This window comes from Ruditapes philippinarum, unplaced genomic scaffold (genome assembly GCF_026571515.1).
Source record: "Ruditapes philippinarum isolate M1 unplaced genomic scaffold, ASM2657151v2 ctg1391_1_1_1_1, whole genome shotgun sequence".
Taxonomy (NCBI): Eukaryota; Metazoa; Mollusca; class Bivalvia; order Venerida; family Veneridae; genus Ruditapes; species Ruditapes philippinarum.
The window spans coordinates 16,122-40,749 of record NW_026856604.1 but is presented as its reverse complement, the minus strand read 5'-3'; the positions used below and the strand labels follow the sequence as shown (position 1 = coordinate 40,749).

Genomic DNA, 24,628 nt, shown 5'->3' with positions numbered 1-24,628 from the left:
ATTTAAATATTTACTATTTTTTGGACTGTATTAGGACATTTTATGACATTGTAATCTGAACTTTATTATCATATTTTATTGATATACATTAAGGTTTGAACAGTCGTAACGGTTTTTCTATAATCTTTGATAATCCCTTATTTATCACAGTAGCATGTATGTTAGAGTTATTATCGACTTAGAAATAGTATAGCATGATTTTTATGAACTATAAGATATAATGCATTAAAGGGACGTGGTCAGTTATCTTTAGATTACAATTTAAGCTAAGCCATCAATGAACTTTGAATAATGTTAAATTTTCGTTTTCGTTTTAGTATTGTTTAAAGTTAAGTACTCGGAACTTAAAATCATACCACGTTAACATATTCAGAACTTTTCAATAAACGTGTTTAATTTGTACATGATGTTACAATCATACTAAGATATTGAGATAAACCATAGTGAAAGGTTCTATAAACAGGTGATACATATATTTTATGAAAAATCTGTCATAATAATTCAACGTATTCAAATGATAACAAATCTTGAATGTAACTTGTAAATTTTGGGCATTCGATTCTTATTTGTCAAATATATTTACGGACAACATTGAATTTCTTATACAGTACTTTCTTGTGGTTAAACTATTTAGAATAAATTAGTATTTCTTTTGAGCTAGAAGATAAATAAGATCTTTCTTCTTTTTCTTTTTTTTTTATCTAAACATACCTTTTATGTTGTTCACGTGTTTTCAGATTTATTGTCTTCATGTTGTTTGTGTCTTATAGGCCCATTGGGCCGGGTGTATACTATTGTTTATACATGTCTTGTTTGTTCATTGCTTGTATGTTTACATATGACACATTAATAAAATATTTATTTACTTACTTACTTATAGGAATTAGGAAATATTCGACAGGCACTCAAATTTTGAAAATCAGCAATTTGAAATATACAATTGTATTTATAATAAGGTAACTACTTATAAATCTATATTCAAACAAGATCTCTATAGCGATTTTCAAAATAATATATCAATCGGTTCTAATGAAACTAATTCGAAAATTCAAATCTCACTTACTAATAATAATGAGACATGTATTAAATGCAAAATAGTATTGGATGAATGCTTATGTGTGAATCGATCTTTTAATATCACAAACTCTTCAATATATATAACAAATGTTTTAGATGAAAATATCAATTGTAAAGATAAAACTTCGAATGTCATAAATAATTCCGAGCTATTGTTAGAAACGCCATGTACTAAATGTATTCATGAGGGGCGCTTTCGTTCTGAGAATCATCTAAAAAACAATTTATTAATAAGTAATCACACACATGTATGTAAAACAACTTAACAACACGCAGTAAGACAAAATGCAGAAGCCAACTCATTACTTTTTGATGGAGTGGGACTTTTTATTGCCAGTCTCAATATATATCATTTATTACCAAAGTTGGATGAAATTAAACATATTTTAAACAATTCTAAATCACCAAAAATCATTGGCTTATGTGAAAATCAACAATTTGAAACATACAATTGTATTCATAATGAGGTAACTACTTATAAATCAATATTAAAACAAGATCTTTATAGCGATTTTCAAACTAATATATCAATTTATAATGTATGTTACGATTTTATGTTGTATTCCACAATTGATATTTTACACATATGTTTAAATACGCGAAAAATTATCGATTTGATAGTAAAAGAACGAAAATTTATAGACACTATTGCATCTGGTAATCAAATTTTTACTTTTGAACAATCAGTGCCATACAATAAATACGGAAATGATGAATATAATTGCAAAGTACTAAATAATGTTACGCTCCATAAATCAAATTTTCCAGATAATAAATTGTTCAATTCTAAGTTTGAAAAACGAGGTTTACATATTGCACACCTTAACGTTAATCACTTAATGCCTAAAATAGACGAAATAAAATACAATCTATTAAAACAATTAAATTCGCCAGATATTTTCGGCTTTACTGAGACATTTCTTGGTGATGATAAAACAGACGATGAATTAAATATTAACAATTTCACACACGAAAGAAAGGACCGTAAAAGTTGTCACAAAGGCGGGGGAGTTGTAATATATATTGCTGACAAGGTGCCATATCGGCGCCGTTACGATATAGAAACGGACGAATAAGAATCTGTTTGGTTGGAAATTATTTACCCAAATTGCAAACCTTTTCTTTTAAATTTTATATATCGCTCACCAAATGTACACCAATCTTGGATTGACGATTATGAAAAACAACTATAAGTATAATAGATATATCAAATATAGAATATCATATTCTAAGAGATGTCAATATAAACTTTTATCCAATGAATAAAAAGAAAAAATATGACAATACAAAATGGGGTGATTTGATTTGAAACAACTTATCACAGATCCTACTAGGATAACAAAACGTATTGTCCAACAATATTGACCTGGCACCTCATTAACTTTCGTAAAGGTCATTTGAATACACACTGACCAGTATCTATCGAATATATCGATATATTTGCTAATTTCACTCGTCAGAGAGGCGTGGTGTATTGGTATAGATGTCGGACTAATGATCTGAAGGTCACTGGTTCGATTCCTTACCAACACCATGTTATGATTATTTTTTTTTTTAATTTACTTGCAAGAATTCATTTGAAATCGGTTTACTACAACTGCCTTTAGAATACATTTTAAGTGGTGGTTTTTATACACAGTCATATATTTTTATTATAGTATCTTTCAACGTTTCTCTTTTTGACATTATGCAATCGTATATACTTTAGCGCATACACGCTATTAAGATACAACACAGATAAAACGATTGCAATAGTTTTAAGAGAATGGTAATTTAAAAATTAAAATAAAAAAAATTCGCTGAACTAGGATTCGAACTTACCAGTTAACGTCTACATTCCTCAAGTGAAATACCTTTACCAACTGCGCTAAGAGGGATTTTTGTTTTACAATATTGAAAATTTTGATATCTATATTTATATCGATTTACAAGTGGATCGTAACGTTTACGGAATATACCGACTACAGGGTCAAATGCAAGAGTGCCAGGTCAATGTTGTTGTTTAATACCCAAAAAATTATAGATCATGTTTATACAAACAGTAGCAGATATATTTATATATACAGTTGTATAAAGCAGCCATCCGTGAAGGCAAGAGGGCATGGATCACCTATGATAAATTATATATAAACGGCAGACTTGTTCGTGATGATGATAGTGGTCATTAGCAATCTGCGGAGGCTGGGGTAAAAATTTTATCCTAGAATATTAACGGTTTAATCCGTGCCAAACTCGAAGACCCGGACTTCACTGATAGGATTTATGAATTTGACATTATATTTTTATTTGAAAGCTGGACTAACGAATATTCCTCTTTAAATATCCCAGGATATAAATGTTTCAATTTTTATAGGAAGTTCCAGCACCGTCGCGCGAAAAGATGCAGCGGAGGCACGGTTGTTTATATTAGACTCAATTGGTAAAGGTGTAAAATTAATACAGAACCATCATGACACTATTTTATGGTTTAAATTAGATAAACACTTTTTCAACTTTGATACTGATGTATTTATTGCAGGTGTATATATATGGGTCGAGAATTCCCCTGCATATAATGTTGTCAATGTAAATTTGTTTGATTTATTACAAAATGATATTAATATGATTCAATCATTGGGTAAACTGTTCTTGGCAGGAGACTGGAATGCACGAGTAGGCTCGAAGAAAGATTTTATAGAAAATGACCGTTATGTAGATTTCATAGATGACGTCGATTATTCACCAGATTTCTCTTGTCAAATGGTAATTATATTGATAATACAATTAATGCAATGGGTTTAAAACTTATCGATCTGTATTTGATGTGTAATTTACGTTTAGCCAATGGAAGGTTAGGAAATGACGCAAACGGTTCATTTACATATGCAAACAGTCTCGGGTCAAGTACGATTGACTATCTATTATTGAATGAAAATAATTTTGAATGTATTGATGATTTTACCGTTCAGCCTTTTAATGAATGGTCGGACCATTGTCCGTTATCCTTCACAATAATATGTAATCATATGTCTCCTGATCATACTGATGAAAATGAATCAGTCAGGATACATGGAATGATGATTTAAAATCCGACTTTAGACGCGGTATTATTGGCCAGTTAAATGAATTAAACGATTTATTTTTAAATTCTGACATTTCAAGCGCTGATGACGTAAATAGTTGTGTTCAGTCTTTCACTGATATTATTAATAAAGTAGCTGAACCACTGTTTTGTAAACATGTCTCGCGAGTCACGCGCAAAGGGCACAATATAATTTTTAAAAAGGCTGACTGGTTCGATCATGACTGTCATAATGCTAAATATGTTGATTTAAATGCTGTAAATATGTATAATATATCAAAAACGGAGGAAAATAGAATACATATGTTAAATAATAAGGCTGTTTATAAAAGTTTGATAAAAAGAAAACGTAGACAGTATGAAGTAAATAAAATTACCCAATTACAAAATCTTAGACACTCAAAGCCAAGAGATTTTTGGAGATTATTCAATTGTAAATCAAAAGGTAATATCAGTGGCAATTTAACAAATAGGGATTTTTTCAACTATTTTTCGTCTCTTCAAAGTGAAATATCACAATTTGAAACTGAGGAAGCAGAGAATTTTTTAAATAATCATGATTTTGGCCAGGAGGGATGTTTTGATGAACTAGATAGTACAATAACTGTAGAAGAATTATTGTCTGTTGTTAAAAATTTGAAAAGGAATAAAGCTTTTGGGAATGATATGCTTTTAAACGAATACTTTATATCATGTATCGATATATTGTCATCTCATTTAGTAGATCTTTTCAACATTATTTTAAATACTGGTCACTTTCCAGATAAATGGTCAGAGGGCATAATTATACCTATTTTTAAGAAAAACGATCCCTGTGATGCTCGTAATTATAGAGGGATTACATTAGTAAGTTGTTTATCAAAAATTTTTACAGGTATTTTGAATAAACGAATTTCATGCTGGGCCGAAAATAACAGTAGATTGAGTGATGCGCAATTCGGATTTCGTCAAGGTCGGTCAACTACTGATGCAATTTTTGTTCTTAATGCTATCGTTCAAAAAATCTTAAATGATAAAAATCGTCTTTATTGTTGCTTTATTGATTTAAAGCGTGCCTTTGACAGTGTATATTTAAATGGTTTATTTTTAAAATTATATAAGCTAGGCATAGGTGGCAAAGCTTTGCGAATTTTAAGAAGTATGTATTCACATGTTAAAACATGTGTTAAGGCTTGTAACTCTTACTCAGACTTTTTTGCATGCGCTGTTAGCTTGAAACAAGGGGAGATAATGTCGCCTCTACCATTTTCTCTTTTTATAGAGGACCTAGAACTGTTCTTACAAGATAGTCCGTTGTGTGGTTTAACTCTTGACGATATTACTTTTATTCTTTTATTATTTGCTGACGATATGGTTTTACTTGGTAAAAGTCCTGTGGAATTACAGCATAGTATTGATTTGCTAAATGAATATTGTGGTAAGTGGGGGCTTGAAGTCAACACTGATAAAACAAAAATTGTTGTATTCAGAAAGCGAGGCCCGTTAAATGCAAACGAAAAATGGACATACAAAGGTAGCTTAATAGAAACTGTAAATAACTTTAATTATCTAGGCACTGTTTTTAATTACACGGGCTCTTATACTTTAAATCAGACGACATTAGTAGGTAAAGGATTAAAAGCTTTGAATGTTTTAATACATAAAACTAAACATTATGCCGTTAAACCCTCTGTTATGTGCCAACTGTTTGATGCTTTTGTTGCCGCCACCTTGAATTACGGGTGCGAAATATGGGGCTTTGGAAAATCAAAAGAAATAGAACGTGTTCATTTAAAATTTTGTAAACAATTATTAAATGTTAAAATGTCAACATGTACAAATAGTATTTCCAATGTATATAAATAGATATGTTAGAATTATTAAATTTTGGTGCAAAACTGTATCGACGGAAAATATCTTGATCAGTAAACTATATGATTGTCTACTTGAAATTAAGAATAATAAAAATAATTGGGTTTATAATGTTAAATCTCTTTTAGATGAATACGGATTTTCCTATGTATGGTACAATCCAGGTTTAGTTGACTTGAAAAAAATTCATATTTTGTTTAAAGGAAGAGTAACTGATGTTTTTAAACAAAAATGGGAACGTAAGTTATCTACCAGTGAAGTATCGTATGGATATATTAAAAATAGTTTTGAATTTGAATCTTATATAGACATTTTACCTAAAAAATTTAGAATTGCTACATCCAGACTGCGTTTATCAAACTGAGAATTGAAACAGGCCGATATGCGCCAAATAGAATAGACCGCAATCAAAGAAAATGCTTACTTTGTAACAAAAACGATATAGAACTGAAGATGAATATCATTTTGTAATCATTTGCCCGTTTTACGATGAATTAAGAAAGACTTTTATAAAATCTTATTATTACAGACATCCAAGTGTGTACAAATTTGTAGAATTGATGCAATCTAGGAATTCTAAAATAGTAAAGAATCTCGGTAAATTTTTGTATAAAGCTTTTTCTGTTAGAGCGAGTCAAATTGTTTATAGTTTTTCATATCATTTATACCATCTACTAGTAAATGTTATTTGCATATTGAACTTTACTAAATCTAGGTTGTGTATAATTTTTGTATTCATTTTGAATTGCAACTGTATTCACATACCCATCCTCCTTCTCCATGTGATAAATATTATTTTTTACCGTGGCGTGCGTGTGTGCGTGTGTGTGTTGGTGTACGTGTGTGCGTGCGTGCGCGTGTGTGCGTGTGTATGTGTGTGTGTTTACTTTTCTCCACTATGTTATGCACTAATTTCAATGTTCCTATGTATGCCATTGTCATGTGATTGTAAATTTTTATCATATATTATTTGTTATAACGAAAAACTTGTAAAAGTTTAAGTTAATAAAGTATCTATCTATCTATCTATATTATTGAATCGTTTGTTTCTGATACCTCATTAAGTGATCATTATCCGATAGGTATTTCAAGATCAACGAAAGCATGTACCCGATTGATTAATGAACATAATTCGATTAAATATAGATGTTTTAAAAAACTTCAATGAAATTGATTTTCAGGTAGACCTTGCTTTATCCGATCTTGAATTAGTCGAGCACATAATTAATCCGAATGAATCCCTTAGCTTATTTTACTCCATTTTAAATACTATCTTGAAAAAGCATGCACCAATAAAAGAAAAACGTATCAAACGTGAACACCGCCCGGAATGGTTTACTGATGAGATAAAATATCTTATACATGAACGCGATTACTATCATAAAGTAGGGAAACATGAACAATACAAATTGCTCAGAAATAAAATAACATCAATGATTAAAAAAAGTAAAAGAGATTTCTTTAACAATGCTATTAAAAATAACAAAGACCCGGCATTTTTATGGAAAAATTTAAAGGACGTTTCAAATCTAAATAAAAAAGGTTGTATTACAATGCCAAACAGACTAGTGACAGGTAATAAAGAAATTTGCGGAACTGTATAAATATTATAAATGAATTAAACAAGTATTTTGTCAATATCTCGAATGTCATACATAAAACAAATTTTTCAAATACAAATTTTTCAAAATTGAAAGAAACTTTAGACCAAAAGCTAATATATCATGAATTTAATATTTAATTAATTACACCGTTTGAAGTAAAACTTTTTATTGAAAAACTGAATATTAAAAAATCTACAGGATTAGATGGAATTGGACCAAACATCATCAAATATTGTGGAGATTATATTGCACCAATAATTGCATCAATTATCAATGATAGTATTAAATCTAATATTTTCCCAGATGATTTAAAAAGAGCTCGAGTTATACCTATTTTTAAATCGGGGGATAAGAATGAAGCAAATAACTATCGACCGATATCAATTTTGTCAACTATATCCAAAATATTTGAGAGCCATATTGCCAAACAAATACACTCATTCTTTGAAAAAACGAACATTATTCATAATAAACAATCAGGATTTCGTAAAAATCATTCATGTAATACTGCACTCATTAGTTTAATAGATACTTGGTTAAAAGATGTTGACAGTGGAAAAATTATCGGGACTGTATTCTTAGACTTAAAGAAAGCCTTTGATTTGGTTCACTATGAAATACTTTTGCATAAACTTAAACTTTATCATTTTTCTGAAAATGCCGTTAAGTTTTTTAAGTCATATCTTTCTAACAGAATACAACTGGTTAAGATAGGTAATCTTCAATCTCAGCCAATGAAAATATTTTCCGGTGTTCCACAAGGCTCAATATTAGGACCTTTATTATTTCTAATATACATAAATGACATAGCTTTCATTGGTAATAATATAAAAATTGATTTATACGCAGACGATTCTACTCTTTATGAGTCCGGAGAAAATATATCAAAAGTAGAAATAAAACTTCAAGATCATTTAAATAACATTGACAAATGGTGCAAAATAAATAATATGGCCTTAAATCCAGATAAATCAAAATGTATGGTAATAGGAACAAGACAAAAAGTAAATATTATGAGAAAGTTAATTCTTAAGATAAATGAAATAGCTCTTGAAAATGTAACTGATCAAAAAGTTTTGGGTATTTGCATAGATAACAACTTAAAATGGCACTTGCAAATTGACAATGTTTGTAAAAAACTTAACGGAAAAATTGCCTTATTGAAAAAAATATCGTATTTTTTGCACTTTGATATGAAATTATTGTTTTACAATGCATATATATTGCCCATTATGGACTATTGTTGTTTTATATGGGGTAAAGGAAACACAAACTACATAAATAATGTTTGTAAGTTACAAAAACGAATTGCTAAAATCATTTTACAGCAACCTCAAAGATCTCCGTCAATAAATCTATTCGAAACTCTTAACCCATTACTTCATATACACGCCTTTTAACGCCTTTTTCACCCCCCCCCCCTTTTTGTTGTCTCAAATGATGAAAAAATGCCTTATTTAGGCCCCAAACACTTGTTTTTGTTTGAGAAATGTTGTTAAAAAAAGTGACCCTTTTTTCGGCGCGGCCCCCCAACCAAAAGATACATCAGGGGGTTGCCAGAAGGGGGATGTGCCCCCTTCTGTTTGGGGGGGGTTTGAAGGGGGGGCGGAGTCCCCCTCATCGCCAAGAAAATTTTGGACTTGTGAGAGGCTGTAAATGACCTCAGATTGATCATAAGGTAACGTGTAACCAACGCTGAAAAGCATTTGACTCTATCTCAATCCATTGAGAAGTTGCAGCACTTTGAAATCAATTTTGATGGAAAAAATCAACGAAAAATAGTGATTTTTGGCAATTTTGAGATGTCCCCTCGTTGCCATGGTAACAGAAAATTTAAGCCTGAGCATGTTGTTGCAAGGACAATGGTCCAGTCAACATTTGTGCCAAGTTTGATTAGTGTTGAAGCAGTTTTTATAGTATTATAGCAATTTGAACTTGTAACGGGAAACTTTTCAATGAAAACAGCCATTTTTCACAAAATGCTCATGAAGCAATGGGTTAATTGGTTACCGTTCCTTGACAGATGTAAATACCACACGGCGGTGCTTGTTTTTAAAACTTTAAATAACATGGCACCGACTTATATGACAGAACTGATGACTTTATCCGACAACAAAATATATAACTTAAGATCTAGGTCACGAAAAGATATTGTATTATGGACAAGACCTAAAACAGATTATATTAAAGACACATTTTCTTATTATGGCATGAACATTTGGAACAATATACCTTTAAATATTCGTAATGTTAATAACCTTAAATGTTTTAAAGAAAAATACAAAGCATATCTTGATGTTCATATGAATGAATGAGTGAGTGAGTGAATGAATGAATGAATAAATATATGAACGAACGAATGAACGAACGAACGAATGATGCAATATACGTATATGTTTAAACAAATTGTTGAGTGTCTGTCGAAAGTATATGAGTTGTATTATTCTAAAAATTACATATTATACATTCATTTTTCTACCTATGCATGTCCTGTTGTTGTTGTTGTTTTTTTCTGTTTCAGAAGTAAGATATATATGATTGTTATTGTATGTTCTTAATGTGTAACCTTCTTTAAATAAAGATATTATTATTATTATTTTTATTATATATACATTTTTTCCATTGTTACATTCTCACGATACATGTGTTAGGGATAATCAACGACCAATATAGTAATCTCCCTTGAAAAGCATCATACAAGATCGGCGGATTTGTCTCCCTTTGCAAAATTATTAAATTTAGAAGCGAGCAAGTGAGTTTTGCCCCTTACACTAAGATCCTGAACATTACATGTATATGTGTATAAATTTGAACAATTTCCCTTATTTCTGGTACAAGAAATGTACAGTTCTCAGAATAGGCTCACTTAGATTCAACACGATCTAATTTACTTTATTGTAGAAAAAAATATATAAATATAATTTGGACATCCGAATGTGCAAAAACATTAAGCATAACATTTCATTCAAAATGTGACTAAATAACCAAACTAAAATACGAGAATAAATTAAAACAATTTAAAGCAAACATAAATAGTTGTAGAGCAATACATAATGTTTATGACGGATATATTGCCATTTGATGTCAAATGTCATTTGACATCAAATGGCAATATATCCGTCATTAAGTCCTAAATTATTTCAAACCTAACCTTTATAATATCTTTTCTTACGAGTCCAAGAAAACAATACTGTTTTTAATTTATATTGTACTCAAAAAGAGACAAAGTTAAAAGAGATATAATATTCCAAGACAAAATGAAGGATAATGATAGACTTGCTAATTTTCATTAACTCGATTAATTATATCAAGTAGGATAAAAAGAATATTTGGTGAAAATAACCATGGATTGTGGAAAGAAATAATAAAGACAGATTTACAAAAATAGTTGGAATCACGGATTAATATTATTTTAATGTAAATCCGTGGTGGAATCGATTTATTTAAAAGTATTGTAAACACAAATGATATGCTGAAATTAAAATTGAAAATACTTTCTTAATATAATTATTTATGTTCCCGTTTTAAGGTCCATCTGCTACACGGTCGTCTCGGGCACACTTCATTGCACCATTTTCCTTACATGCATGCCCTTTATGCGAAGTAAATGATTGCTAGTCATTACTTAAGAATTAAGTAGGCCCAGAAGAAGAAGTTGGTAGCTCTGCATAGTAACCGGGGGCCTCCGTGGCCGAGTGGTTAAGGTCGCTGACTTGAGATCACAAGTCCCTCACCGCTGTAGGTTCGATCCTCAATCGGGTAGAAATCTTTCATGTGAGGAAGCCATCCAGCTGGCTTACGGAAGGTCGGTGGTTCTACCCGGGTGCCCGCTCGTGCCTGAAATAATGCCCGGAGGGCCACCTGGGGTCTTCCTCCACCGAAAAAATCTCGGCGGGACGCTCTAGGATGGCCCGACTTGAGTGTACGGTCGCCCGGCGGCGACCTTAAATAAACGCAATTAAAAAAATGCATAGTAACATCAGGATTTTATTTGAAAGATCACCCCGGTAACATGCAGTGCAAAGTTTTAACATTAAATTCTTACTTTACATCTGGAACATACGATACGTTATAGTACATTCCAGTTTACATGTTAAATCGGTATAATACTATTTATTTTCTTCACAGATTTATTCATTCTTATAATTGAATGATAAACTTTAATATCAAGACACTAACTCTTGTCTATGTGCACACTGACACCCGTATTTGGTAATTTTCAAATTTTAGTGTCATACCAAACTACTCGGCCCTTTCCGTCAGTCTTCGGAGTTATTATAGATAATAGCCGAGGCAGTTCCGAATGATATGTCAACAAACAACCTGGCGCGAAAAAAAACTCAAATACCCGGTAAGTATTTATTTTACCATAATTAGAAATAAAAAAGATTGTCTGATAACACATAACGATCAGAAAACCCATTACACGGCATGATGCTACACTTATAGTTTATATGGATGGAATTATATACAAATTTCTCGGAATCAGGTCAGCTCGGCCCTAAAACGTAATCGGCCCCGAGTCAGCTCGGCCCTATTCCAACTCGACCCATAACTATATATAATTGGTAAAGATAACTTTTATTAATTTTGATATGTTTTCATCATAACTTTCATGGTTTGTCATTTTCACATTAACGGACCTCTACACAAGGATATTGAAAAGTTTTATTGTTTGTATGTGAATTTGTAGAAAAGAAAGTATTTACAATTTATATGCATGATTTGCTACTTCAGATTTATTGTAAAAAAATATCGTTAAAAAAGCATTGGTCTAAAGAGCAAACAGTATTAAACACAATTACATTAATTGTCACAAAAATTCAATCTAAAAACTCTATTTATTGATCAATATTTAACATATATTGTCTTGATATCAAGATAATTTCAAACAATACATACAGGTACACTGCCAACTATTTCAATAGGGAACGATCTGAGATAAGCATCGTAAATGTCACTGATAAGAGACCTGTTCCACATATCACAGATGTAGGCAGATGGATCTTTTTAAGTAAATGTGCAGTGTAAAAGAATCATAATTCCGTCTTGCCTAATTTTGGAGTTATTGCCCCAAACTTGTGCCTTTTTAGCTCACCTGAGCATAAGGTATCAACATGAAAAAACTAGGTCAAAGTTGCAAAAAATAGAAAAACTTGTTAACATTCAAGTAGCTCCTGTTTTGATTCAAATATCCTGGAAATTGGTCTGAAAGTTTGTTTTGATGATTTCTAGGTCAAGTTCGAATATGGGTCACCTGGCTTCAAAAACTAGGTTACACCGCCCAAATACATAGAAACCTTGTTGACATTCACGTGGTAACAATTTTTTACTCAATTGTCATCAAACTGACTTGAAATTTGGACCATGAATTTATGCCGAATTGAATTTTTGTATCAACTGACCTACTTTCGATAAAAAAGATATTGTTTGACCTAGTTTCTAGTCATTTTAAGTATGGACATGAAATTTGGACCAGGGGTGTAATTTCTGATGCAGAAAAGAATTTTGATATTATCTGACCTACTTTTGAAATTTTTTTATATCATTTGTCTTGTTTGGTTGTCTTGGGTTTAACATCATACCAAACAGTAGAGGTCAGACCTTAGGTGCCACTGATACCCCCAGAAGTGACTGTTAAAACTTGAAATATTAATGAGAAATAAAAGATTTGAAGTTTTTTTTGTATAAATTCAAAAATGTAATATAATTTCATTGAAATAAATTATATATAACTGTTTTGATACAGAGCTTATACAATTTATTGTGTTAATCATTTAAGCATCTGACATTGGAGGATGAAAAACATCTTCATGTTGGATTCTGCTTACATGAGTGAAAATAACTTCATAAGGTAGATTCTGGAAACATTTTGTAGAAGTTATACTTGCTGTCCAGAAAGAGTCATCTTTTGCAGGGTTAGAATTTAGCAAGATTTTCTACTTGCAGATTTTTGCAAGTGATAAAATATTTAACTGGCAATATGAGGTAGTCAACTGGCATTTCCATGATCACGTATCTTATCATTATTATTATTATTATAATAATACACAATGACAATGTATTCTGAACATCTGATATGACAAATGATATTGAGCTTGAATGTCTATTGAATATCAGAAACATCTTTATAACTGGTAAACACAGATGTCTTCTTGTAAAGAAACAAAAATTTTTCAACACATTAATTTATAAATGATAAACAATTGTTAAGGGATCAGATTCGATTAAGAGGAACACCCACTTGTGACAATGTAGAGTTATAAACTTGTTCATGTTATGGAATTTCTTGGGACCTTCATTAATTTAAGCATATTTTGTACTTGATTACACCAACAATCTTAAAACTCAGAGGTACTGATCTACTTAAAATAAATAAATATTTCAGCTTAAATGTAAACACTTGACAGAGGAGTGCTACGCATTTACATTGGACCCTGATAAAACATCTTGGATGCTGTAACCAATAGTGTTTTGCTATTATAAATAATCCATCAAAATATAGTCACAAAAAAAATGGCCAGTCATCATCATCAGCTCAGGAGATAACAATTACAGTATGTAAACGTCCAAAATGAACAGTCACTTGCAAATAAATGCCAGTTAGAGTAATTTTTACTGGCATTATTAGATTTTTACTTGCATTTTGCCAGTATGCCAGCTTAAATTCGAACCCTGTTTTGGTGCTAGTCCTGCGATTCCTCTTATACTAGAACTAAAAAACAAACTTTAAAGCTTTTCAATCTCTTATAGCACCAAAATAGAAGACCCCTATTGATTTTTGGGACACAAGGTCAAAGGTCACAGTCTCTATTACCTTAAAACTAAAAACAGTTTCTTGAGCATAACTTAGATTTATTTGGCCCACAGTGTTCAAACTTGATGGGATGATTGTCCATATTGGGTAAAAGACCCCTATTGATTTTGGGGTCAAAGGTCAAGGTCACTATTACTTAGAAGTTGAGAACAGTTTCTTGAGCATAACCTAAGTTCCATTTGGCTCCCAATATTCAAACTTCATAGGATGATTGTCCATATTTGGTAAGGTCAGGGTCACTATTAACTAAAACGAAAAGCAGTTTTCGGAACATAACTTAAGTTTCATTTGGCCCACTGTGTTTAAACTTTATAGTATGATTGTCCATATTGAGAAAAGGCAGCTATTGATTTTGCGTTCATAAGGTCAAAGGTCAAGGTCACTATTACCTTAGACCTGAAAACAGTTTCCCAGGGATGCAAATTTTCCGTGGATCCACGGAAATGTTAATCTGAGGAGAAAATTTGGTGGGTGGGGGTCTCTTTGGCCGAGTTTGCTACAGCCTATTGTCTGCCAATTGTAAATGTTTAGACTGTACCGTAAATATTTAGACCGTGCTGCTTTTCGGGTATGTTCAGTTATTGTCCCTATTATAGTTAGCCAATGAAGGTAGTGTTAATTATACCGACCAATCATAGTGTCTTTCTGTAGTTGAAGAAAGCAAAACAAAATGTCGGTCGATAAGTAAGAAAGATATTTTTTACATGAATAATGGCAGCAATTAACTCCAACAACGCTTCAAAGATCAAAGACTTGACAAAAATGTTAAAAATAAGTTTAATTTGAAATGGTTAGAGAACACAGTAAATGTGAATATCGGATCAACGAGACAACCGTCCGCATTCAGGTTTTTTTTTGCTATATAACTGTAGCCGTTTAAAGGCTACTTCCCCAGTTGAAAAAAGATTCCCCTTGAGCTAAAAAAATTGCCCTTGGCCGAAATAAAATCAACTATTTTCTTCTGTTATGGCTTGCTTGTTTAAAAAATAACATTTTTGTTCAAATAGTTTTTTATAGGCCTACAGTGTTTGATATTACTGATTGTCCTGCAAGAAAAAAAGTCCAAGCGTTGCCGACAATGGGCTGATCATATCTCTAAACATTCTGTCTTTGTGAAAATTCTACTCAAAATCTGCAGAAATTTGTAAAAATATGTTATTTTATTCATTCTTACAGATTTTAATCATTGTCTGGAAAAACATGGAGTTATATTTAAATACCAAAAATTGGAAAAATATTCTATTATCACATGTTTTAGCGACCTATTTGCTGTTTGATTTTCGGCTTGAATTTGGAGAGGAATGTGTTAGTTTATGTAAATAAATTATAAAACATAAAACAGTTAATTGATTTTTGTACATTAAGTGTCAAAATGTCCTTTTGAGAATCATCATCTAATTAATTTAGCACTTAATGCAGTTTTTACATAGAAAAATCAAAGCAATCATTCTGAAATAAATAGGGGAGGTGTGTGAGGAGGTTACAGCAATGTTGAAGCTTGTCAACATTACAAATGACTCAAGTGATTCCAACTGAACTTCAATAGAGTGGTTTTGTATGTTTAAGGAAGTCAAGGCCAAACTGATGGTTCTGAAATCTGTAGGGCTGTGCATTGCCAGTTTTTTCTGTCACGATACATATAACGATATTTGTTTTTCAAAACGATGCGATTCACGATATGTATTGCATACTTTGAAGAAATGCGATGCATATTGCGATTCTTATGTTGCGATGCAATACCTATCATGATACTGACTTTGAGACTTAGTATATACAAATTTGGCCATTTGTTTACAGCATAATTACGAATATAATATAAAACTATTACAATAACAAAAAAAATAAACTCTTTAACTTGGGTTTCCGATTTTGATCTTTCAAGAATTTACTTTTCTGATTACTTAAGGATTAAAGGTATTGTTAATTATACCATAACAGCAAATAGATATCTACTATTCTAACACTAAAGTCCACTACTGTAAATATGGCAGTTTAACAATTTCAGTCTAACAAAACACCACTAAAGATTTTTATTGTGAAAAAATAGTAACAAGTGATTTACAATTAGGTCAAGAGTTTTCTCCAACCCCAAAGTATTTTATTTTGAGTTTGCAAATTTTGCAAACACTCCACGTCCGGTCTTCCAATTAATACAAAACTGTCTGATGGTTCCCCAAAAACTACTCGTGAATTATATGACCAGGGAGGATTAACTATAGTTTCCCTTTCTATATATTTTGCAGTGTTTATTTGTTTTGTTGGGGGTTTTTTACGAGAAAATGATGTCAACGGAGATGAAAGTATAAATACGTGACAAATATCACATGGGAATGTTGTCATCATCACTATTTTAATCTGGCATCAAGTGCGACTAAATAAAATTACAAATTCATGTTTGTAGGTTGGTTTTTTCTAAAACGCATAGATCTCTTATTATGTTTTTATTATGAACACCAGCCCATTAATATGGAATTGATAAAACTTGGTTAGTTACCGTGAAATGATTGCGCCGTTTAATGATTGCGAACATGGGGAAACGAGATGACAACGATGATATGATAATAGTCGCGCTTGTTCATTGTTTTCATCCGAGCTATTTTTCTTTCTTCAGTCTTTCTAAATATATGTTTGTCCTTACATTCCTAGAAGATATTGTTAGTGTATTGCGATACCTTCCCGCTGTATTGATACATCGGGAGGTGAAATATGTATTGCATCGCAATATATTGGAATTTGTAATTTCATTACGATGCATACATCGGGGACAAAGCAGATCGCGATGCATCGATGCATCGTTACACCTCTAATAAATAGTTTTTAAGATAATCAGCGGCATATGTGTCATTCGACATTTCTTGTTTAACTCCTTAAATTTTTAATTATATTGGAATAAAAGGTTCACCATCGTGCTACAGAGGGCGACAACAAGGTAGCTACCTCATAGGTCAAGGTTTTAACATAACCAGCAGTCTTGCAATTCTCACCTAAAAGATTTGTTAAGCATAACAAAAATAGAGTTGAAATCAAAGTATTATTAGTTAAAACAGGAGATATCACTAAAACCCTCTGTAAAGTAATTTGCCTAAGGCATGATACAAGAAACTTTGTAATATATGAAGTCTTAAGTTACCCATGGTAACCAAGACCTTGACCTAAAAATTCACCACTGCTGCATTGTCAATTAACATTCACACGGGGGGAGGAAGTGTTACACGAGGGATGGAGTTTTAATTATACCCCCGCACAACAAAGTTGTAAGGGGGGTATACTGGAATCAGCTTGTCCGTCCGGCCATCCGGCCGTCCGTCGGTTTTTTCTTGTCCGCCCAATAACTTAAGATATCTTTGACCCGTAGTCTTCATATTTGGCATGGAGGTTAGTCATGATTAGTAGATGACCCCTATTGATTTTGAGGTCACCAGGTTAAAGGTCAAGGTCACAGGGGCCTTGACTTCAAAAAGCTTGTCCGCCCAATAACTTAAAATTCCTTTGACCTACAGTCGTCATATTTGGCATGGAGGTTAGTCATGATTAGTAGATGACCCCTATTGATTTTGAGGTCACCAGGTTAAAGGTCAAGGTCACAGGGGCCTTGACTTCAAAGAGCTTGTCCGCCCAATAACTTAAGATTCCTTTGACCCACAGTCTTCATATCTGGCATGGAGGTTAGTCATGATAAGTTGATGATCTCTATTGATTTTGAGGTCATCGGGTCAAAGGTCAAGGTCACAGGGGCCTTGACTTGAAAAAGCTTGTCCCCCCAATAACTTAAGATTCCTTTGACCCACAGTTTTCATATTTAGTATGAAGGTTAGTCATAATGAGTAGATAACCCCAATTGATTTTAAAGTCACCAGGTTAAAGGTCAAGGTCACAGGGGCATTGACTTCAAAAAGCTTGTCTGCCTAATAACTTAAGATTCCTTTGACCCACAGTCTTCATATCTGGCATGGAGGTTTGCCATGATAAGTAGGTGACCCCTTTTGATTTTGAGCTCACAGGGTAAAAGGTAAAGGTCACAGGGGACTTGACCAAAAAAAACTTGTCGCCAAATTACTTAAGATTCCTTTGACCCACAGTCTTCATATTTGACATTGAGGTTAATCATGATGAGTAGATGACCCTTATTGATTTTGAGGTCACTGGGTCAAAGGTCAAGGTCACAGGGGCCTTGACTTCAAAAAGCTTGTCCGCCCAATAACTTAAGATTCCTTTGACCCATAGTCTTCATATTTGGCATGGAGGTTAGTCATGATTTGTAGATGACCCATATTGATTTTGAGGTCATCAGGTCAAAGGTCAAGGTCACAGGGGCCTTGACTTCAAAAAGCTTGTCCGCCCAATAACTTAAGATTCCTTTGACCCACAGTCTTCATATTTGGCATTGAGGTTAGTCATGATTATTAGATGACCCCTATTGACTTTGAGGTCACCAGGTCAAAGGTCACAGGGGCCTTGACTTCAAAAAGCTTGTCCGCCAAATAACTTAAGATTCCTTTGACCCACAGTCTTCATGTTTGGCATGGAGGTTAGTCATGATTAGTAGATGACCCCTATTGATTTTGAGGTCACCAGGTCAAAGGTCAAGGTCACAGGGACTTTGACTTCAAAAAGTTTGTCTGCCCAATAACTTTAGATTCCTTTGACCCACAGTCTTCATATTTGGCATGGATGTTGATCATGATAGGTAGATGACCCCTTGTGATTTTGAGGTCACTGGATCAAAGGTCAAGGTCATAGGGACTTTGACTTCAAAAAGTTTGTCCACCCATTTACTTCAGATTCCTTTGACCCACAGTCTTCATATTTGGCATGGATGTTGATCATGACTATAAGGTGACCCCTATTGACTTTGAGGTCACTGGGTCAAAGGTCAAGGTCACAGGGACCTTGACAAAAAAAAGCTTTTCTTCTCAATTGCTAAAGAATGTCCTGTCTGCAATGTATTGATTTTGACATTTTCACATTTGAAGCTTTTAGAATACATAACTTAGCAATGCACTGGCTTAGTAACCTCAGATTTGGCAGGGAGGTTGTCCTTGAGCTCTAAATGGCCACTGTTGATTCTGACAAAGTGGTATGTGGGGGTATTCACACCAAGATAGTGGCAGTTCTAGTTTTAATTTAGCACCTAAACTCACTTTTTAAAGATAAAAATTACCATTTTTGACGAGGGTTTTTGCAGTATATACATAGTTTTCCGACGAACTCCGTGACAGTTATCACAAGAACTCCTTGACCAGTTATCATAAGAACTCCATCCCTCGTGTAACACTTCCTCCCCCGTGATTCATTTACTCTGAAAATGACATTGTTTTGTGCAACATTTGCTTGCAACTTCATATCTTATTTATTTGCTTTTGAATCTTGAAATGTGTTTGTGATCCGATCAATATTGTTGGCCACTGGCCTATGACTCTAGAATTTAACTGAAACATTCCCCATTGTTAACTTCTGATTTAATTAGATTGACTTTAATTGACTTGTGTTCAGTAGTTCAGTATGTTAACCTATAAAAGTTTTTGTTATCTACACATCTGTTTAATTACAGAGCTAACAGAGATAGTCCATTGTTCAAAAATATGTGTCAGTCAGATTGTGCAATAACTCCAGGACTATATGCCATGGTTGGTGCAGCAGCAGCTTTAGGTGGTGTCACAAGAATGACAGGTGAGTTTTTACTCGACTTGGTATTAAAATTAACAGGCCAAACCTGGCTTAGTATCACTGATAAGTTGGTACTTTGCATGTGTTTAGCAGTAATAGACATCAATCTTAATTATGCTTCCCGAATGGTGAGCATATAGTCGCTGCTTTGTCTATCCATCTGTAACAGTACAGTTCCTTTGATCCTATTCGTTCCGTTTTTACTTGTGTGTCTTTTTAGCTCACCTGTCACAAAGTGACAGGGTGAGCTTTTGTGTTCGCTTTTCGTCCGTCGTCCGTCCGTCGTCCGTAAACTTTTACTTTAAATGACATCTCCTCATAAACCACTAAGCCAATTTCATCCAAACTTCACATGAATGTTCCTTTGGTGGTCACCTTTAAAAATTGTTCAAAGAATTTAATTCCATGCAGAACTCTGGTTGCCATGGCAACCGAAAGAAAAAACTTTAAATATCTTCTTTTAAAAAACCATAAGAGCTAGAGCTTACATATTTGGCATGAAACATCTTCTAGTGAGTGTCTACCAAGTTTGTTCAAATAAAAGCCCTGGGGTCAAAATTGGCCCCGCCCCCTGGGAGTCATTGATTTTCCCTATATGCATATAGTAAAAACTTAAAAAATCTTCTTTTAAAGAACCCAAAGAGCTAGAGCTAAGATATTTAGCATGAAACTTGTTCTAATGGGTGTCTACCAAGTTTGTTCAAATAAAAGCCCTGGAATCAAAATTGGCCCCGCCCCGGGGGTTCATTGATTTTCCCTATATGCATATAGTAAAAACTTAAAAAATCTTCTTTAAAAGAACTCAAAGAGCTATGGCTTAGATATTGAGCATCAAACATGTTCTAATAGGTGTCTACCAAGTTTGTTCAAATAAAAGCCCTGGGGTCAAAATTGGCCCCGCCCCAGGGGGTCATTGATTTTCCCTATATGCATATAGTAAAAACTTAAAAAATCTTCTTTTAAAGAACCAAAAGAGTTAGAGCTAAGATATTTAGCATGAAACATGTTCTAATAAGTGTCTACCAAGTTTGTTCAAATAAAATCCCTGGGGTCAAAATTGGCCCGGACCCGGGGTGTCATTGATTTTCCCTATATGCATATAGTAAAAACTTAAAAAATCTTCTTTTAAAGAACTCAAAGAGCTATGGCTAAGATATTTAGCATCAAACATGTTCTAATAGGTGTCTACCAAGTTTGTTCAAATAAAAGCCCTTGGGTCAAAATTGGCACCGCCCCGGGGGTCATTGATTTTCCTTATATGTGTATAGCAAAAACTTAAAAAATCTTCTTTGAAAAAACCCAAATAGCTAGAGTTAAGATATTAAGCATGAAACATCTTTTAGTGAGTGTCTACAAAGTTTGTTCAAATAAAAGACCTGGGGTCAAGATTGGCCCCGCCCCGGGGGTCATTGATTAATTTTCTTTATATGTGTATAGCAAAAACTTAAAATCTTCTTTGAAAAAACCCAAATAGCTAGAGTTTAGTTATTAAGCATGAAACATCTTCTTGTAAGTGTCTACAAAGTTTGTTGAAATAAAAGCCCTGGTGTCAAAACTGGCCCGGCCCCAGGGGTGTCATTGTTTTTAACTATATGTGTATAGTAAAAACTTAAAAAAAATATTCTTTTAAAAAGCCCAATGAGCTAGAGCTTAGATGTTTAGCATGAAACATCTTCTTATGGGTGTCTACCAAGTTTGTGCAAATAAAAGCCCTTGGGTTAAATTGGCCCTGCAACATTTGGGGGGGGTGGTTGGGGGGCCTAAATACAGGTGAGCGACCTCAGGGCCATCATGGCCCTCTTGTTTAAGCATTGTGTGACAATATCAAAGGAAAAGTCACATAAGTACTATTTTGTTTGTACATCCACCCGTCCGCTATTCTTGTCCGGGACATAACTTTGAAACAACAAGGGGTATCAACATGAAACTTTGTAGGTAGATAGATCTCATTGAGTAGATGTGCACAAAAACCGTTACTCTGCCTTGCCTTATTTTTTAATTATTGCCCTTTGTTTAATTTTACACTTTGAACATTGTCCGGGACATAAGTCTAAAACCATAAGAGGTATAAACATGAAACTTTGTAGGTAGATAGATCTCATTGAGTAGATGTGCACTGCACAAGAACCGTAACTCTGCCTTGCCTAATTTTTGAATTTCTGCCCTTTGTTTATTTTTACACTTGGAACTTTGTCCTGGTCATAACTCTAAAAGTAAACATGAAATATTTTTACATTTTGAACTTTGTCCGGGACATTACTCTAAAACTATAAGAGATATCAACATGAAACTTTGTAGGTAGGTAGATCTCATTGAGTAGAAGTGCAGTGCTAAAGAACCATAACTCTGCCTTGCATTATTTTGGAGTTATTGCCCTTTGTTCATTTTTACACTTTGCACTTTGTCCAGGACATTTCTCTTAATCTAAAAGAGATATAAACATGACACTTTGTAGGTAGATGGGTCTTATTGTGTTGAAGTGCATTGTTAAAGAACCATAACTCTGCCTTGCTTTATTTTGGAATTTTTGCTCTTTGTTCATTTTTATACTTGAACTTTGTCCAGGACATTACTCTCAAACTATAAGAGATATCAGCATGAAACTTTGTAGGTAGATGGGTCTCATTGTGTTAAAGTGCAATGCTAAACAACCATAACTCTGTCTTGCCTTTTATTGGAGTTATTGCCCTTTGTTCACTTTTATATTTTGAACATTACCCGGGACATAACTCTAAAACTATAAGAGATATCAACATGGAACTTTGTAGGTAGATAAATCTCATTGAATAAAAAGTGCAGTGCAAAGAACCATAACTCTGTTTTGTCTGATTTTGGAGTTTTTAACCCTTTGTTCATTTTTTCAAAGCTTTCTGTGACCAAAACTAACTCAGGGAGCATCACCTGGTTCAACCTGTGCTTGTTTTTTGATAATAAAATCTTATAAAGTTTGATAGGAGATGTACAAGATTCAAAGCAGGCCAAAGTCATAACAACCATTCAGCAGGATAAGGAAATGAAGAGTGCTCTGTATTTGTTTATTTATTATTATTTATTTGTATAATGGAGAAAAGTTATATCTCATTATCTTAGTTATTATATGATTATTATGTTTGTAAATTATTTCAGTTTCATTGGTGGTGATAATGTTTGAGCTGACGGGAGGACTTCAGTATATTGTACCCCTAATGCTCGCCACCATGGCAAGCAAGTGGGTTGGGGATGCTTTAGGTAAACAAGGAATGTATCCTTTTACTTAAGAATATTTGTCAACTTACATTGATGTGGATTTTGTAGTTCTTATTGTTCTGTTTCTGACAGTATGCTACAGGGAAAGTGTTGTTAAAGTAGCGCCCTAAACACCCTAGTGTGAGACAGGTCAATGGTCAGGTATTGGGCTTGGTCATGTGGAAGACCTTTGCAGCTTTATGTTATTTTGTATGCAGCAAGACATTGTATTAAAATAGCAATATTAAGCTTGGCAATATGCCAAATGCCCCAACTGAGAAACTATCACTTGTACAACTGAAAGACCCTCTAATGGAGACATTGTGATTTAGATCATACTTTGCTCTGAAAGTTATATTTCTTTATACTCAGCATAAAATGCAATTTTACTATAAATATTTTTTTCTATATTATTTTTATGTAATTTGCAAATTTGTCCTTGACCGCACGATATAGCTATGACGCACATATTCGATTAAATGGTTATCCATATCTGGACAATAAAGAGAGTTTTACTCATACCACGATAGCAGCAGACGTCATGCGTCCAAGGTAATTTTATATTTCTATAGTCTTTTACGATAAAATGCTGTATTTTATATCTTGTGTTTGACTATGGCATACCTGTTACATAATAATACATTGGTCATCAGTTTTGTGAAAATTTTAGTGTATTTTATCACCTTATACATGTATGTTTTAAAACTGCATGCCTCCAAAAAAATTTATTTGGAAAAAATCAAGCATTTGGTTGTTTTTGTTCCTAGGTACTTACCTGTACTCCTGCTCAAATACTGCCTTTGGGTCAATGGATTCTTTCACGTGAGGAAGCTATCCAGCTTGTATACAGAACATCGGTGATTTTACTCAGGTGCCCGCTCATGCCAGAAATAAAGCACATAAGGCCAACTAAGGTCTTCTTCCAACTGTTAAGTTAGAAACCCAACAAAAATAGTTTTTATAAAGTATAATGATACTTTTATTTCAAGATACAGGTGGATTTGGAGTTTTATGTTGTATTTTTTTCTGTAACCTTATTTTTATATGCACCATACTTATAAGATTTTATAACTGACAAATTATGCTTCAAATGTGGTCCTTAACTTACTATCAGAAATTAAAAGTTTATGGCAGAAATACTGTTTTAAATTTATATAAATTATAAAATGTATATTTACCGGTATTATGGATTCTGTCATTTAAGTATATAATTACAAATATAGATTATTAAAGAACAGAAGGTAAAGTTGTGTGCTAGATTGAAGTGAAAAATTTTGCTAATTTGAGTCATTTGTAAATTGTTAATACCATATTTACTAACAAAAA

At 33.0% G+C, this 24,628-nt stretch overlaps 1 protein-coding gene across 1 annotated transcript in view; it reads left to right on the top strand.

Moving 5' to 3' along the window:
- LOC132747104 (H(+)/Cl(-) exchange transporter 4-like) overlaps positions 1-24,628 on the top strand; it is a 42,938-nt gene that overhangs the window by 3,365 nt on the left and 14,945 nt on the right. Inside the window, exons 2-4 of the mRNA XM_060736416.1 lie at positions 19,962-20,080; positions 23,204-23,318; positions 23,759-23,854. Of these exons, the coding sequence (XP_060592399.1) occupies positions 19,962-20,080; positions 23,204-23,318; positions 23,759-23,854 (330 nt within the window). The remainder of the gene's footprint in view (positions 1-19,961; positions 20,081-23,203; positions 23,319-23,758; positions 23,855-24,628) is intronic.